Genomic DNA, 13,539 nt, shown 5'->3' on the forward strand with positions numbered 1-13,539 from the left:
CGCACACACATACTGCATTGATTTTGGTAGCTCAGGAATTGTGAATTTGGAATGCTGTTACATATGTGTCGACTGGATGCAAACGAACAGATATTTACTTGAAAACGCTTCTTAATGCTTTATCTGCAGTGAATATCGCTGCTCTTTGGTGTGATTTACTGCTTCTGTCGTCCTTTGGTAAAATATGCGACTGATTTTCAATAATTTACTTATCACCAGCTTCTTTTCAAATATAAACGATTGCCAGACAGCTGAGGTAACGGATAGGCTGACACGTAACGGGGAATCTTTCCTTTGAGACGGAGGACCAAGTGAGAAGGCCGAGCGAGAGTGCAAAATCTGAGACAAGTCGCAGTAGCATTATAGGGGAGTTAACCATGTTTTTGCGCTCACTGCAGTGTCACTTGAAATAATGTGGTTGCGTCCCATGTTTTTCGCAGTTCCTCTGTCCTGCGTTGAGGCACACAGGCCAACACAGTCAAACAAACAGACACACAGACACACACAGACAAACAAAGAAACACACACACACACACACACACACACACACACACACACACACACACACACACACACAGTCGATTCAAAGAACCGGTTACTAATAATCATCAACTTCTTTATTTACAAACATTTTGAAAATAACATTTCATCGACACCGGGGAAACAGCATTTGAGCATTTGTGAAAGACAGTAACAGTGAAAGGTAAACTGTGATAACAATATTTAATTTGCAACTAAATCTAGTTAAAACAAAAAACTTGCAGAACTGGCAGAAAAAGATCAAAGCTAACAAAATTATGGCTATATGTAAACAAGAGTTCTTTGCTTAAATACTTGTTTCGTGAAGTTTTTGTGGACGGATTTGTGCAAAGGCCTACGAGTATGCTCTCAGTTTAACACTGGGTGGGAAAATAAGTGTACTGATAACTAATCTGAAAGAACGCGAGCACAGACAGTCAGTAAGACAGACAGACAGACAGACATAGACACAGACACAGACACAGAGACACACACACTCACACATGTGTGTTAGATCCAAAACACCAATACGTAAATACTTTTACTTTCAACATTGTCTAATTGTATATGTTAAAGTCTCTGTTTATATTTGTCTCGTAAAGCTATTATTGTTCAAGTCTAGATCAGTTGTTAACGTGTTCATTGCTGCAGTTGCGTTTTACTAAATTGTCAAAGACAGACAACAAAGACGTCAGGAACAAATCCAGTATTTGAACTAATTTAAAACGGACCAAACATATTTTCGTGAATTACCAAGCAGCTGCAGATACCCACTAATCAACGAGTTGTCGTCATTGTTTAAGTTATTAACACAACGAACAACACGGGTCGAACATGCAGTCATGCAGACTACATTTTGTAGGCAATTTCATTTCAGCCTAATCACTCAGAGTGTCAAATGCGCGTCATTCAAATAGTCCCCTCGATTCTGACACAAACTTTAGTTGTGAGGATATTAAAAGTCGAACTCACGTTTAGCTAACGATCTACATACATTTCAACATTGAAGAAATAAAGAAAACAACAAAGAATACACATAATCTGCTGGGGTGAAAAGTGCTGAGTGAAGACTATGAGTTGGCCGAAGCGGTGAGAGAGAGAGAGAGAGAGAGAGAGAGAGAGAGCGATCGAGACAGACAGTGATTTTAAGGCGCACAACTCCAGTACACTGACAGATACCGCGCTGAATCGCCGTTTTTGAGAGAGCGATCGAGACAGACAGTGATTCAAGGCGCACAACTCAGATAAGGTACACTGTCAGATACCGCGCTGAATCGCCGTTTTTTTGGTGCCGGTGTAACACGAACATTTTACTCCACGAAAAATTTACTACGAGTACACTTTTCGTACGAGAAAAGAACTCCCCAAGGCACGAAAAAATTACTCCCTCCACGAAATTGTTACTCTCCATTTTTTTACCTCCAGTAAAAATCTCGTAGGCAAAAATGGGATGCGGGCGACGGGATAATGCCAATAAGTGATTTCGCGCACACGAATGTCGCGCTACCCTCCTTCCACCCCTTCCACCACCAAGAACTAACAGGGGACAAGGGAGTAAAAATTTCGTACACCGTACCTGGCATGGGAAGTTGAATAGCTTGTGTTTGGGTGAAGTAATTTATTCGTTATTTATTCGTCATGGGAGTAACATTTTTGTACAAAATGTTTACTCGGAACTCTTGGGGAGTAATTTTCTCGTGAAATGGGGGAGTGCTTTTTTCGCAAAGGGAGTAACTTTTTCGTACGAAATGTTTACTCCGGAGTAAAAAAACGTGGGAGTAATTTTCTCGTGTTACACCGGTGCAGCAGCCGGGTCATCAAAAATGTCCCTTGATTCCACTGGAGTTAATTCGGTGAAATCCCAATCATTGAAATCGAAATTCAGATCAAAACTGTCGCTCGCAGCAGCCATTGTTGTTACAGTTTGAGTCAACGTTGTACTGATTCTTCCGCAACAGGGTCCAATCGTCTTGGTTTCAAATGATGTCATGTTCCAAAAAGAAATTCTAGTATTGATTATTTTTTAGCCCTCTTTATTCAAACTTCGAATAATCCATGTGTGATTTTTGGGTGTAAAGTAGTTCGTTCTAATTTCTCACTTGTCTAAAAATAATCAACTAGATTTAATCCACTCCTCGGTTACATTACAGGAGTTGTATAAATTCCTAACTACGATTAAAAAAAAACTACGACAAATTACGACATGATTTGCAAAGGGCAGAAGACATTTGTCCACACATAAAATCATTGCAAAAAGTTTGTCACAAACTGTATACAAATTATAGTCACAACCATTTTAACCCTCTCGCTGTTTCAAAGGCACAATAATTCAACAACAACAAAATTAAACAAATTATATCACAGCAATCAAGCGCACAGGCACTCGTCACGAGGTGGGCGGGGCCTATGTCTTACTTGGCTGTCACTTGTGATGGACGGTCGTCTTTCCTTATGGTTTATACCTTGTAGTAGTAGTCTTGAGAGCGCACAGGCCCCGCCCACTTTGATCCCGACCCGCTCGTGACGAGTGCCTGTGATCAAGCGTAGTGGACGGTGTACCAAAATGGGGTTCATAAATATCAGTCAATGGAATAAGAAACGGACAAAACAACATCAAATAACAACGTACCACTGCAGAGTTCACGAGTAACAGTAAAAGGATAGAATGGTATTGCTGCTTGATGTTTGATGTGAAGACAAACTGAAAACACGATGGAATGTTCGTCACAACACCTTGAAGTTATTTTCATCAAATACAATGAAGTATCACAGATATTTCGAACATGAATATTTTATATTTTCTTCTAATGAGTGTTTTGATTCATTTAAAATTTCATCAACGGTATTAAAGTACAAATGATCAACAAATGGCAAGAGGCGGCGGTTGTACTGAATTTGTATAGTGCGCGATGAGAAATAAATCGTGAATAAATCGTAATGAACAAAATGACCTTCCACAATTAGGAAGTGTGTCTGAAAAAGCATGGTGATATATTTTCCTATTTATTCCCAGAGAAAATCACCACTGAGCTTCTTCCTGAAAGATGTTTGCTGATAAATAGTCAATCATATCGTGACGTCATTCCTTGCACTACTCAAAGTGACGTCAAAGCGGGGACAATAAAAATCGTATCTCGAAAGAAACCACAGCATTCGTTTTCCACGAAACTCGTCAAACAGTGCATTAGTGAGAGTCTCAGGCCTGGATATACATGATGGTGAACAACAGTAAGAGCGCGGGTATTGCAGAAAGTGTCACAGTCGTAGCGCCACTGTCAGGGCCAGCTGCAAAGACAGACATAGTCCATGGTCAAATAAGAGAAGCATCAATCTGTCAAATATCGTTGTCTATATGCCGAACGAGAACAAGAACAAGAACTAGAAGAACAAGAACAAGAAAAACATGAACAATCATTGAGTTGTAACGGTTATATGTAAACGTTACAAACACTTTCTTTTTTTTACATTTCACTGCAAACCGTTTTATTATTGTTTTCAGGCAAACGTTAAAGTAACGTTTGAAAAAGGGTTTCCATGAAAACGGGTTGCTTGCTGACGTTAATTTTACGTTAATTTAACGTTTGTCTTGAAACGGTTTTTCGGATAACGTTTATTTAACGTTAATTTAACGTTTAATGCTAACCGTTAACCAAAATCTAACCATGCAAACGTTAATCTAACGTTAAAAAAACACACGTTAGCATGCTAACATGGACGCTTATCTGCAAACGCCACGGCGACAATGACAGTGGTGATGACAGGTAACAGCCACTATAATCAATGGTAATCATCATCTTCAAAGATGTTTTTTTTTAATCTGTTGTGAAAGCTAGAACCATTGTGTGCAAGTCAGGCGCAACACAACAGAGCATAACACAATACAACAACCCAACTCTCCCCAACCCTCTGTTACCAGTCTCCCCCCCCCCTCCCTCCCCCACCACAGTCACATGACATTGGGTGGTCAGGACGCGTTCCTCTTGTCTACTCACACAACATTGTGTTGTAGTACTCTTATCAGGCAGAAGAGCACATATCCCAGCCGCAGGCCCCGCCCACCTGGTGTCAAGTGCACGTGACCCAAACTTAACCTCTCACCATCTCCTGACCATCAATACACCTGAAACCTCAAATTAATTTTGCAAAGTCTACTTCACAAAGCTTGATGTACGAAGCTTTTGCACTGAATTTTCAGTTTAAAAAGACTTCGCGAAGTCGACTTCACAAAGCTTGATGTACGAAGCTTTTGCACTGAATTTCAGTTTAAAAAGACTTCGCGAAGTCTACTTCACAAAGCTTGATGTACGAAGCTTTTGCACTGAATTTTCAGTTTAAAAAGACTTCGCGAAGTCGACTTCGGGCTGAATTAAGGAAAGCCTTTACGGCTTCCGTTGCACCCTCACAAATCTCCCAACCTCACCCAAGCCCCAAACTACCCATATATTGGCTGATCGGTCGCTCCACGACCAACAACTCGCCAACCGGGGCACATATGTAGGACTCAAGGTTAGAGATTCTAGTCGGGGATAAACTGTACTCTCAATGAAGCTTATCCCAGACTTAATTCTCTAAACTCGACTCCTGAGCTGAGGTGCACGAACCGAAAGTTGGTGCTATACCCAAACGGAAGACTGAGAACAAACCCACGAGGCCTGATTCGTTGAAATCACAACAAATCTCAATTTCAACCAATCTAACACCGCGGCTGGCTCCCACCCGGTTCGTAACCTCCTTGCACACCTCAGCCCTGCATACCGGCCCAGTTCTCATCGTCAACACATAAACACTGGCTGACCTGTGACAAGCAGACTGAAGGAGAAGGAGGACGATCCCTGAGTGTTGTTGGCCGAACAGAAATAGGACCCCTCATCAGCAAGCTGCAAGTTGGACAGGGTCAGGTTGGCGGAGGTGGACAGATAGGTCGAGGTGTCCGGACTCTTGTGCCAGGTGTAATTACAGGCAGGGTTACAGTCCGCAATGCAGGCCACCTTTAAATAGTAAAACAATAATAATACATGATTTTTATTAAGCGTATAAATACAGGGGAATATACAGACTAAGGCACGCACGTACGCACGCACGCACGCACACATTCGTACGCGCGCGCGCTCTCACGCACACACGCACACACACAAACACACACACACACACACACACTCTCTCTCTCTCTCTCTCTCTCTCACACACACACACACACACACACACACACGCTTCATAATCTATGTACACTATAAGAAATGCAGTCATCAACAACAACATAAACAAAAACAAAACAGCAACATCTCTAACAAAGAGAGTGCTTGATACAGCCTGAGGGGGATTTAAAAAGATGACATGGAAGGGCCTACCTTTAGCAGTGATCCAGAAATGTAGGAGATGGACTGAGCTGTGAGAGAGACGTTCGTGCTGTCGTAGGTCAGGAACATGCCTCCATCCGCTGGGCCATCTGTGCGTGAACAGAGCAGGGGAAATGTGCTTTTAATAGAAGCTTTGACACTGTTGTTCCCAGGCCACTTCGGTCATTTAGTGCGATTTATGCATTCGTTTTTTGATCTGACGCATTGTTGTTGTGAGTGCGTGTGTGTGCGTGCGTGCGCGTGCGTGCGTGCGTGTGCGTGCGTGCGTGGGCGTGTGTATATGTGTGTGTGTATGTGTGTGTGTGTGACTTGAGGTGAGGAAGCTTTGAGTGTATGCTGCTAGTTTCAGCTTTAGTGAATGTATTTTTAAATGCTGTCCAGTGTTGATTTTAAATTGATGTTGTTGATCAGTCTGTATAAATTATGCGTGTGTTGGTGTACATGGCTGGATTGAATGTTTCTTAACCGCAATGTCATAACAAATTCCCATCCTTGGGCAATTAAAGATTCTGTATTCTGTATTCTGACCACAGGCCGGTCGAATGTCCGAAGTTTTGACACACGGGATGTATTTTGACATAACAATTTGTTTGCGGCACAGACATTTTAACCGATATATATATTTTGAATCCAGGTCTAAGTGACCTATTGTCTTCTGTGTCTGCGAGCAACACTGCTTGGACACATTTTACACTTTTTTTTGTTACAGTTAAAGCTTAAAAGGAAGATATGCTTATATCAACACAGAACACATAAAGGCACACTCCTGACTGCTTGCTGTGGTGATTTGAATTTTCGTATGAATTTACTTTTAAAAAGCCATCCGTGGATTTTACGAAATGTATTCAGTGAAAAATTACCAGCCGGTGTGCACAGAAAATACCCAAGCTGTCTGTTTTTCTTATGTGACCAATTGGATGGATGGTTTTATCTTATGCATGTACAAAACGCCTGGGCAGATCTGAGACGGCGAGCGGGAAGGAATGTGCTTTTTAAACACAAACACGAGAACCATCGCTCTAAGACACACTTTAGACATCTGGTTACATTCAAAACTTCAAGAAAGATACGAATATTTCCACGCAGCACACTTTAAGCACGAGCAGAAAAAGCTACCGTACTGTTAGTAAGAAAACATGGCCTGTCCATCTTTAGAATAAATTATATGCATGAGACCAAGTTGGGGCAATGATTAAAGTCAATTATATGCAATTCTTTAATTTAATGCTGAACAGGAACAATCTTGATCATTATGTATGTGGAATGCTTCTTCATCTGACAGATTAAAAGTCAGAGTCCAACTAAACTTCATGACATAATCGGTCTACACATTGTTAAATACGTGTGAAAACAATCCCTTTTATTAACGCAATTAAATTGAAACCAAAAGTAAAGCCAAAAGTAAAGCCTCAAGCCAGTTTCACAAAACTTACACAACGGCTGCATGAAGACCGTATCGCTTTTGAGTGACCTCACTGATAGCGTATTTGTGACGTCACAAGAGTATGCAGCAGTGTCGCTAACAGCCACCGAACCGATGATGTAGCTTTGTGAAGGCTGGCCCTGAATCAGCACACCGTCTTTGAACCACCGGTGCGTACCGGTACTTGCACAGGTCAAGTTCACCTGATCCCCGAGAATGGGTGTACTGGGGGTGAAGGTCACCGATGGTTTTGCTGGCGCGTCTGTAAGACGATATGAAAAGAACTGTAGCCGCAAATAAGTATAAATATGATGGGGAAATAACGCACATTGCCAGATTTAACAAAATCGCATGTAATTCTCCCCTAACGTATTACAGGTATACACATTCAACAATGAATACTCATGTCTAATGACGCAGTCAAGGTCTCTTTCTTTCACGATTACGCCCAAGTTAGGACGAGAAAAACGGTTCCTTTAATCATCAAGATTAACGATGGAAGCATGTCACCATGTCTAAGTACATTCCATTTAATGATGACTCATTGGTCTGCCTCGCACGTAATTGTAATCATTTTTATTTTTAACTGCTGTAAACTTCATCTTCTTCAACTGAGCATCAAAGTGGCATCCACCTCCTGGGTATGAAACCTGGTCATGGGTTTATCCCCATAATGATTGGTTATTAAACACGTGCATTCAAAAGAACAATCAACCAATCGGCAAGGGTCACGGGTTCGAATTCAGGCCGGGACGGACACTGACGGGTCATTTGTATGTGCAGAATCAGAGACAGCACTCATGTCCTACCCCCGTGTCACCACAGTGGCACGAAAATGACCTCGGTCATTCTGCCATTAGTGCAGTTAGCTGATTACACCTGAGCACGCACACACCTGGGTAGCGCCACTCTTGTTGCTGCTAGTTTTCTACTGGGAGTAAGCAAACCCAATTCCACAGCAATGGGATAGTAAAGTAAAGTAAAGTAAATGAAATGAAATGACATTAAATACAATTAGACAAATTGAAATGAAATGAAAGTAAATGAACCAGCTTACTAGACGGCACAAGATCAAGGGCAGCGCTGTCCACAGACTCCAGGCTGGTAGTTTTCGCTTTGCACGTGTAGCTGCCACTGTTGCTGTTGTCAAAACTGCTGATGGTCAGTTGCGACGACGTCTCCGATAAAACAACCCCGTCCCTCTGCCACTGATAGCTCAGACTGCTGCCGGTAGACGTGCTCAGGCAGGTCACGTTTACCTTGTCACCCAAGGTGAAGGACGAAGGTTGGACCGAAAAGGCTGGAGTGCTTGGAACAGCTGTGAAAAAGATTCAAATAAAATGAGTGCCTAAGGTGCATGTTTCGGGGAATTGGTGATTATAGGTCGGTGTAACGTATGCGGCAACTAAAGCAAGCTGTTTTTGCTGTCACTTCGTGACCTACATTGCTGGCTAATATTAGTATCTGATAAGATATTAATACAGATCGCCCACAGACAGTTTTAAAACATTATACACAAGATACCTAAATGACGTTAGAGCCCAATAAAGGCAACATCGTTTCTTGGTTAACCTTGTCGATTTCATCTCTGTAAAATCCTTAGGAAACATGAGTATGTCAATGAAGGCAAAATGTCATGCGTGAGTTTCAAAAGTTAACCATTCCCAGGTTCGACTGACACACTACATGCACATATGATCACGCCTACCGTCAATAACGTTGGAAGAAGGGCGTTTAAGGATCTTTTCTTCCCTCAACAGGACAAATGTGCTACATACATGTTGTGTCCTTCTAAATGACAAAACGACCACGATCCAAGGCTTTTTTGTTTACATACTCCTTCACTTACCATCAACCACGAGCTCGAAGTAGACAGTGTTGGAGCCTTTGCTGTTGGTGGCAGTACACACATAGGTACCCTCGTCATCAGTGCCGACAGAGGCCAAGGTTAGCTGTGACGTCGATGACACTGGTGACGTCACTTCATTCTTGGTCCAGGTGAAGGTACAGGAAGGCAGACACGTGGCGTCACACGTGACACTGAGAGGCTCGTCCTGCACCACGTTGATGGAAGGAACCACGCTCGTGTGAGAGATGGTCAGGCTCAAGGGGGCGTCTGTAAAACATGTCCAGACACCAACAAATGTAAGCTACTTTTGAAGAGCACTTTTTCAAAGCCAGGTAAGAATCAAATAAACAAGCAAGGACAGTTTATGGAACGTTTATTCTGAGACAAAACCCATTGTGATCATTTTAACAACTTTTCATTCATAACGAGCTGGGTAACAAAAAAGCCATTTTCACTATGACCTCGACCTATCAGTCTTCACCGTGAACGAACAAGATACACAAAAGGCCAACAATAACGACGGGTGATCACTAAATTAGTTTCGGATGTTGCTTCTTCGAAGATGGCAGAAAGCAATATGACCAGAGGAAAGGTGGAAGGTGAATGAGAAGTTAATACTATGGTGTATTAAGGCCTACAAGGAGCTTAAATATATAGACAGGAAGAACAAAAGGTAAGGACACAGATGCCCGAGATATTATTACTATTAGGTAGCAAGGCCTTGAGGTGTGAAGCACACTTTCAAGCAATTCAAGATCACAAGATGGACAACAATAAAGCTTGCAAAGCCCAAAATAATAATTGCGGTTAAGGTAACAAGGACAAACAAGTCGCGTAAGGCGAAAATACAACATTTAGTCAAGTAGCTGTCGAACTCACAGAATGAAACTAAACGCAATGCCATTTTTCAGCAAGACCGTATACTCGTAGCATCGTCAGTCCACCGCTCATGGCAAAGGCAGTGAAATTGACAAGAAGAGCGGGGTAGTACTTGCGCTAAGAAGGATAGCACGCTTTTCTGTACCTCTCTTTGTTTTAACTTTCTGAGCGTGTTTTTAATCCAAATATATCATATCTATATGTTTTTGGAATCAGAAACCGACAAGGAATAAGATGAAAGTGTTTTTAAATTGATTTCGACAATTTAATTTTGATAATAATTTTTATATATTTAATTTTCAGAGCTTGTTTTTAATCCAAATATAACATATTTATATGTTTTTGGAATCAGAATATGATGGAGAATAAGATGAACGTAAATTTGGATCGTTTTATAAATTTTTATTTTTTTTTACAATTTTCAGATTTTTAATGACCAAAGTCATTAATTAATTTTTAAGCCACCAAGCTGAAATGCAATACCGAAGTCCGAGCTTCGTCGAAGATTACTTGACCAAAATTTCAACCAATTTGGTTGAAAAATGAGGGCGTGACAGTGCCGCCTCAACTTTCACGAAAAGCCGGATATGACGTCATCAAAGACATTTATCAAAAAAATGAAAAAAACGTTCGGGGATTTCATACCCAGGAACTCTCATGTCAAATTTCATAAAGATCGGTCCAGTAGTTTAGTCTGAATCGCTCTACACACACACACACACACAGACACACGCACATACACCACGACCCTCGTCTCGATTCCCCCCTCGATGTTAAAACATTTAGTCATAACTTGACTAAATGTAAAAATAAGGTATGTAGACAAACGATGATATTTTTCTTTAACCATAGAAAAATCACTGAGAAGACTAATCACGGATGAATAGGATGCTATGCGACTGATTAAGAACATTAACAATACCTTAATAATCTTAATAATTAAATATAAAAATGAAAAAATGTTCTCCAAACTTACACTGAGCAGCAACATTGACAGCGTCACTGGCAGGCGAGGTCAGAGAACCATGATGCACGGTGCAGGCGAAGTCACCAAAGTCGCTCACACCGAAAGCGGTGTAGGTGATGGTGTGTCCAGACTGACCAGAGATGGCCACACTGTCCTTGGTCCAACTGTAGGTGTAGGTGGGGTCAGTAGGGGTCACGCTGCACGTGATGTCCACGCGGACTCCCACCTCGAATGAGGATGGTGTGTAGGTGACGTTGGGTTTACTTGGAGCAGCTGAAGAATTGGAGAAGGACATGAGATGAGACAGTAAAATACACAAGCAAAGTCACCATGCAAAGAAAGGAAGGAAGGAAGGAAGGAAAGAAGAAACAAGTCGCGAAAGGCGAAATTAGTACATTTAGTCAAGCTGTTGAAAACACAGAATCAAAATGAACGCACTGCATTTTTTTTTTTTTTACCGAGACAATACAATGCTTCGTCAATCCCGCGGCAGTTTTTCCCGTGCAAGACGAAGTGAAATTGACGAGGCAGAATAGCGCAATAGCGTACTGCGATAAGCAGGAAAGCGCGCTTTTCTGTATTCTTTTTAACTTTCTGAGCTTGTTTTGAATAAAACATTTTATATGTATATGTTTTTGGAATCAGGAAATGATAAAGAATAAGATGAAATCATTTTTGGATCGATTTTTTACATTTTGATCGTAGTACTAATTAACTTATTTTCGTTAATTGTGATCACATTTTAAGAGTAAACATAACATATGTATATATTTTCAGATTCAGAAATTGATGAAGAATACGATGCAGTCAATTTTAAATCGGTTTGCGGCAATTTCATTTTAATGACAACTTTAATTAACAAACTCATTAATTAACTTTTAAACCTCAACGCTGAAATGCAATACCAAAGTCCGGGCTTCGTCGAAGATTACTTGACCAAAATGTCAACCAATTTGGTGTAAAAATGAGGGCGTGACAGTGCCGCCTCAAGTTCCACTAAATGCCGGATATGACGTCATCGAAGACATTTATCAAAAAAAGAAAAAATGGTCCGGGGATATCATACCCAGGAACTCTCATGTGAAGTTTCATGAATACACCACGACCCTCGTCTCGATTCCCCCTCTATGTTAAAACATTTAGTCAAAACTTGACTAAATGTAAAAAAGAAATAAATAAGGAAGAGATAAAGAAAGATGAATATGCATTCGGAATATATTTTTCTTGTATTGTTTTCATGGATAATTGATTAATCCGCCGTTCGAAGCCAAGAAGGCTTCGGAATGGAAACTAAAAGAAACAAAGCAGGAAAACCTCAGGTCGCATTCAAATTTTGAACAGGTTTAGAAAAACATCGTAACATTTAAGAATATGGACACAGTTTAATGGGATGTTGAACTGATATCTTGAAGATTTTCATCTTTCAATACAGCGTTACATAATTATGCAATACGCGAACTGAAAATATTGGCTCCCTTCTATTAACATTATCTGTATGGTACGAATTTACACAGTTCTGAATAGTACACAATCATCATCTTCTTCTTCTTCTACTTCTTCTTCTGCGTTTATGGGCTGAAACGCCCACGTTCACTCGGGATTTTGCACGAGTTGAATTTTACGTGTGTGACAGTTTTTACCCTGCCGTTCAGGCAGCATACGCCGATTTCGGGGGGGGGGGGGGGGAGGGGAGTACACAATCAATATTAACATGAAGAAAACAAGTTAATCAAAAATTCTACCGGTGGCAGACAGAGCATATGCATCGCTCTTGACGGAAGTTACACCAGATTCCTCAACAGCGCACGTGTAGGAATCCAAGTCCGGTGAGGCAAGGGAGGTAAACGTGAGATCCTGAGTGGTGGTCCTCAATGTGGTGGTGCCCCCTTTCTCCCACGAGAAATTGCCTGAGGAAGTGGTGGTGCATCTCAACGTTGCCTGACTGCCTAGCATGATAGGGCTCGTCGTGGACACAACTGCGGGTTTCTTCGGGGCAGCTGGAAGATATTAAACCACTTTGATTCAGTGGGCAGTATAAAACACAAACTAATTCGTCACAAAAACCAAGCTTAAATGTGTTCATCATGTTTAGATCATTCTTATTTTTATCTCCTCTACACACCGTACTCGTTCTCTGAAAACGCTATTCAACTGAATTTGGATGTCGTCTGGAATTCGTCTCTAACCTCAAATATTCTCGAAAAGCATGAAAACCACTTTACCAAGACATTTTGATTGAGACATAATATCTTTACACTGTGCACTTTCTGTTTTGTCCATCAATTTTGAAATAAACTTAAACGATGCAACAGGGACGGTTTGTTTGTTTTCTTAACGCCCAGTCCACCACGAAGAGTGATATCAGGGCGGTGCTGCTTTGACATTTAACGTGCGCCACACACAAGACAGAAGTCGCAACACAGGCTTCATGTCTCACCCAGTCACATTATTCTGACACCGGACCAACCAGTCCTAGCACTAACCCCATAATGCCAGACGCCAGGTGGAGCAGCCACTAGATTGCCAATTTTAAAGTCTTAGGTAT

At 41.3% G+C, this 13,539-nt stretch overlaps 1 protein-coding gene across 1 annotated transcript; it reads right to left on the bottom strand.

Annotated features, from left to right (window-relative positions):
• Positions 1-599: 599 nt before the first annotated feature.
• Positions 600-12,965, bottom strand: LOC138959258 (cell adhesion molecule CEACAM5-like). Its single transcript, XM_070330660.1, has 8 exons — positions 12,737-12,965; positions 11,004-11,267; positions 9,149-9,415; positions 8,357-8,617; positions 7,310-7,561; positions 5,868-5,965; positions 5,315-5,507; positions 600-3,804 (listed from the first exon to the last, which is right to left on the bottom strand). Exons 1-8 carry the CDS (start codon positions 12,945-12,947, stop codon positions 3,716-3,718), a joined length of 1,635 nt encoding a protein of 544 aa, XP_070186761.1. The 5' UTR covers positions 12,948-12,965; the 3' UTR covers positions 600-3,715.
• Positions 12,966-13,539: the final 574 nt, after the last annotated feature.

This window comes from Littorina saxatilis, linkage group LG2 (assembly GCF_037325665.1).
Source record: "Littorina saxatilis isolate snail1 linkage group LG2, US_GU_Lsax_2.0, whole genome shotgun sequence".
NCBI classification, from domain to species: domain Eukaryota; kingdom Metazoa; phylum Mollusca; class Gastropoda; order Littorinimorpha; family Littorinidae; genus Littorina; species Littorina saxatilis.

What these genes read in the sequence shown, in the direction of transcription:
- LOC138959258 (XM_070330660.1), bottom strand. Translation starts at nt 12,947, where the DNA reads ATGCTAGGCAGTCAGGCAACGTTGAGATGCACCACCACTTCCTCAGGC. An exon ending in GGTCTTCATGCAGCCGTTGT is followed by an intron (nt 5,966 to 7,309) that starts GTAAGTTTTGTG and finishes GTTCACGCACAG; the next exon opens with ATGGCCCAGCGGATGGAGGC. An exon ending in TTTCTGGATCACTGCTAAAG is followed by an intron (nt 5,508 to 5,867) that starts GTAGGCCCTTCC and finishes TACTATTTAAAG; the next exon opens with GTGGCCTGCATTGCGGACTG.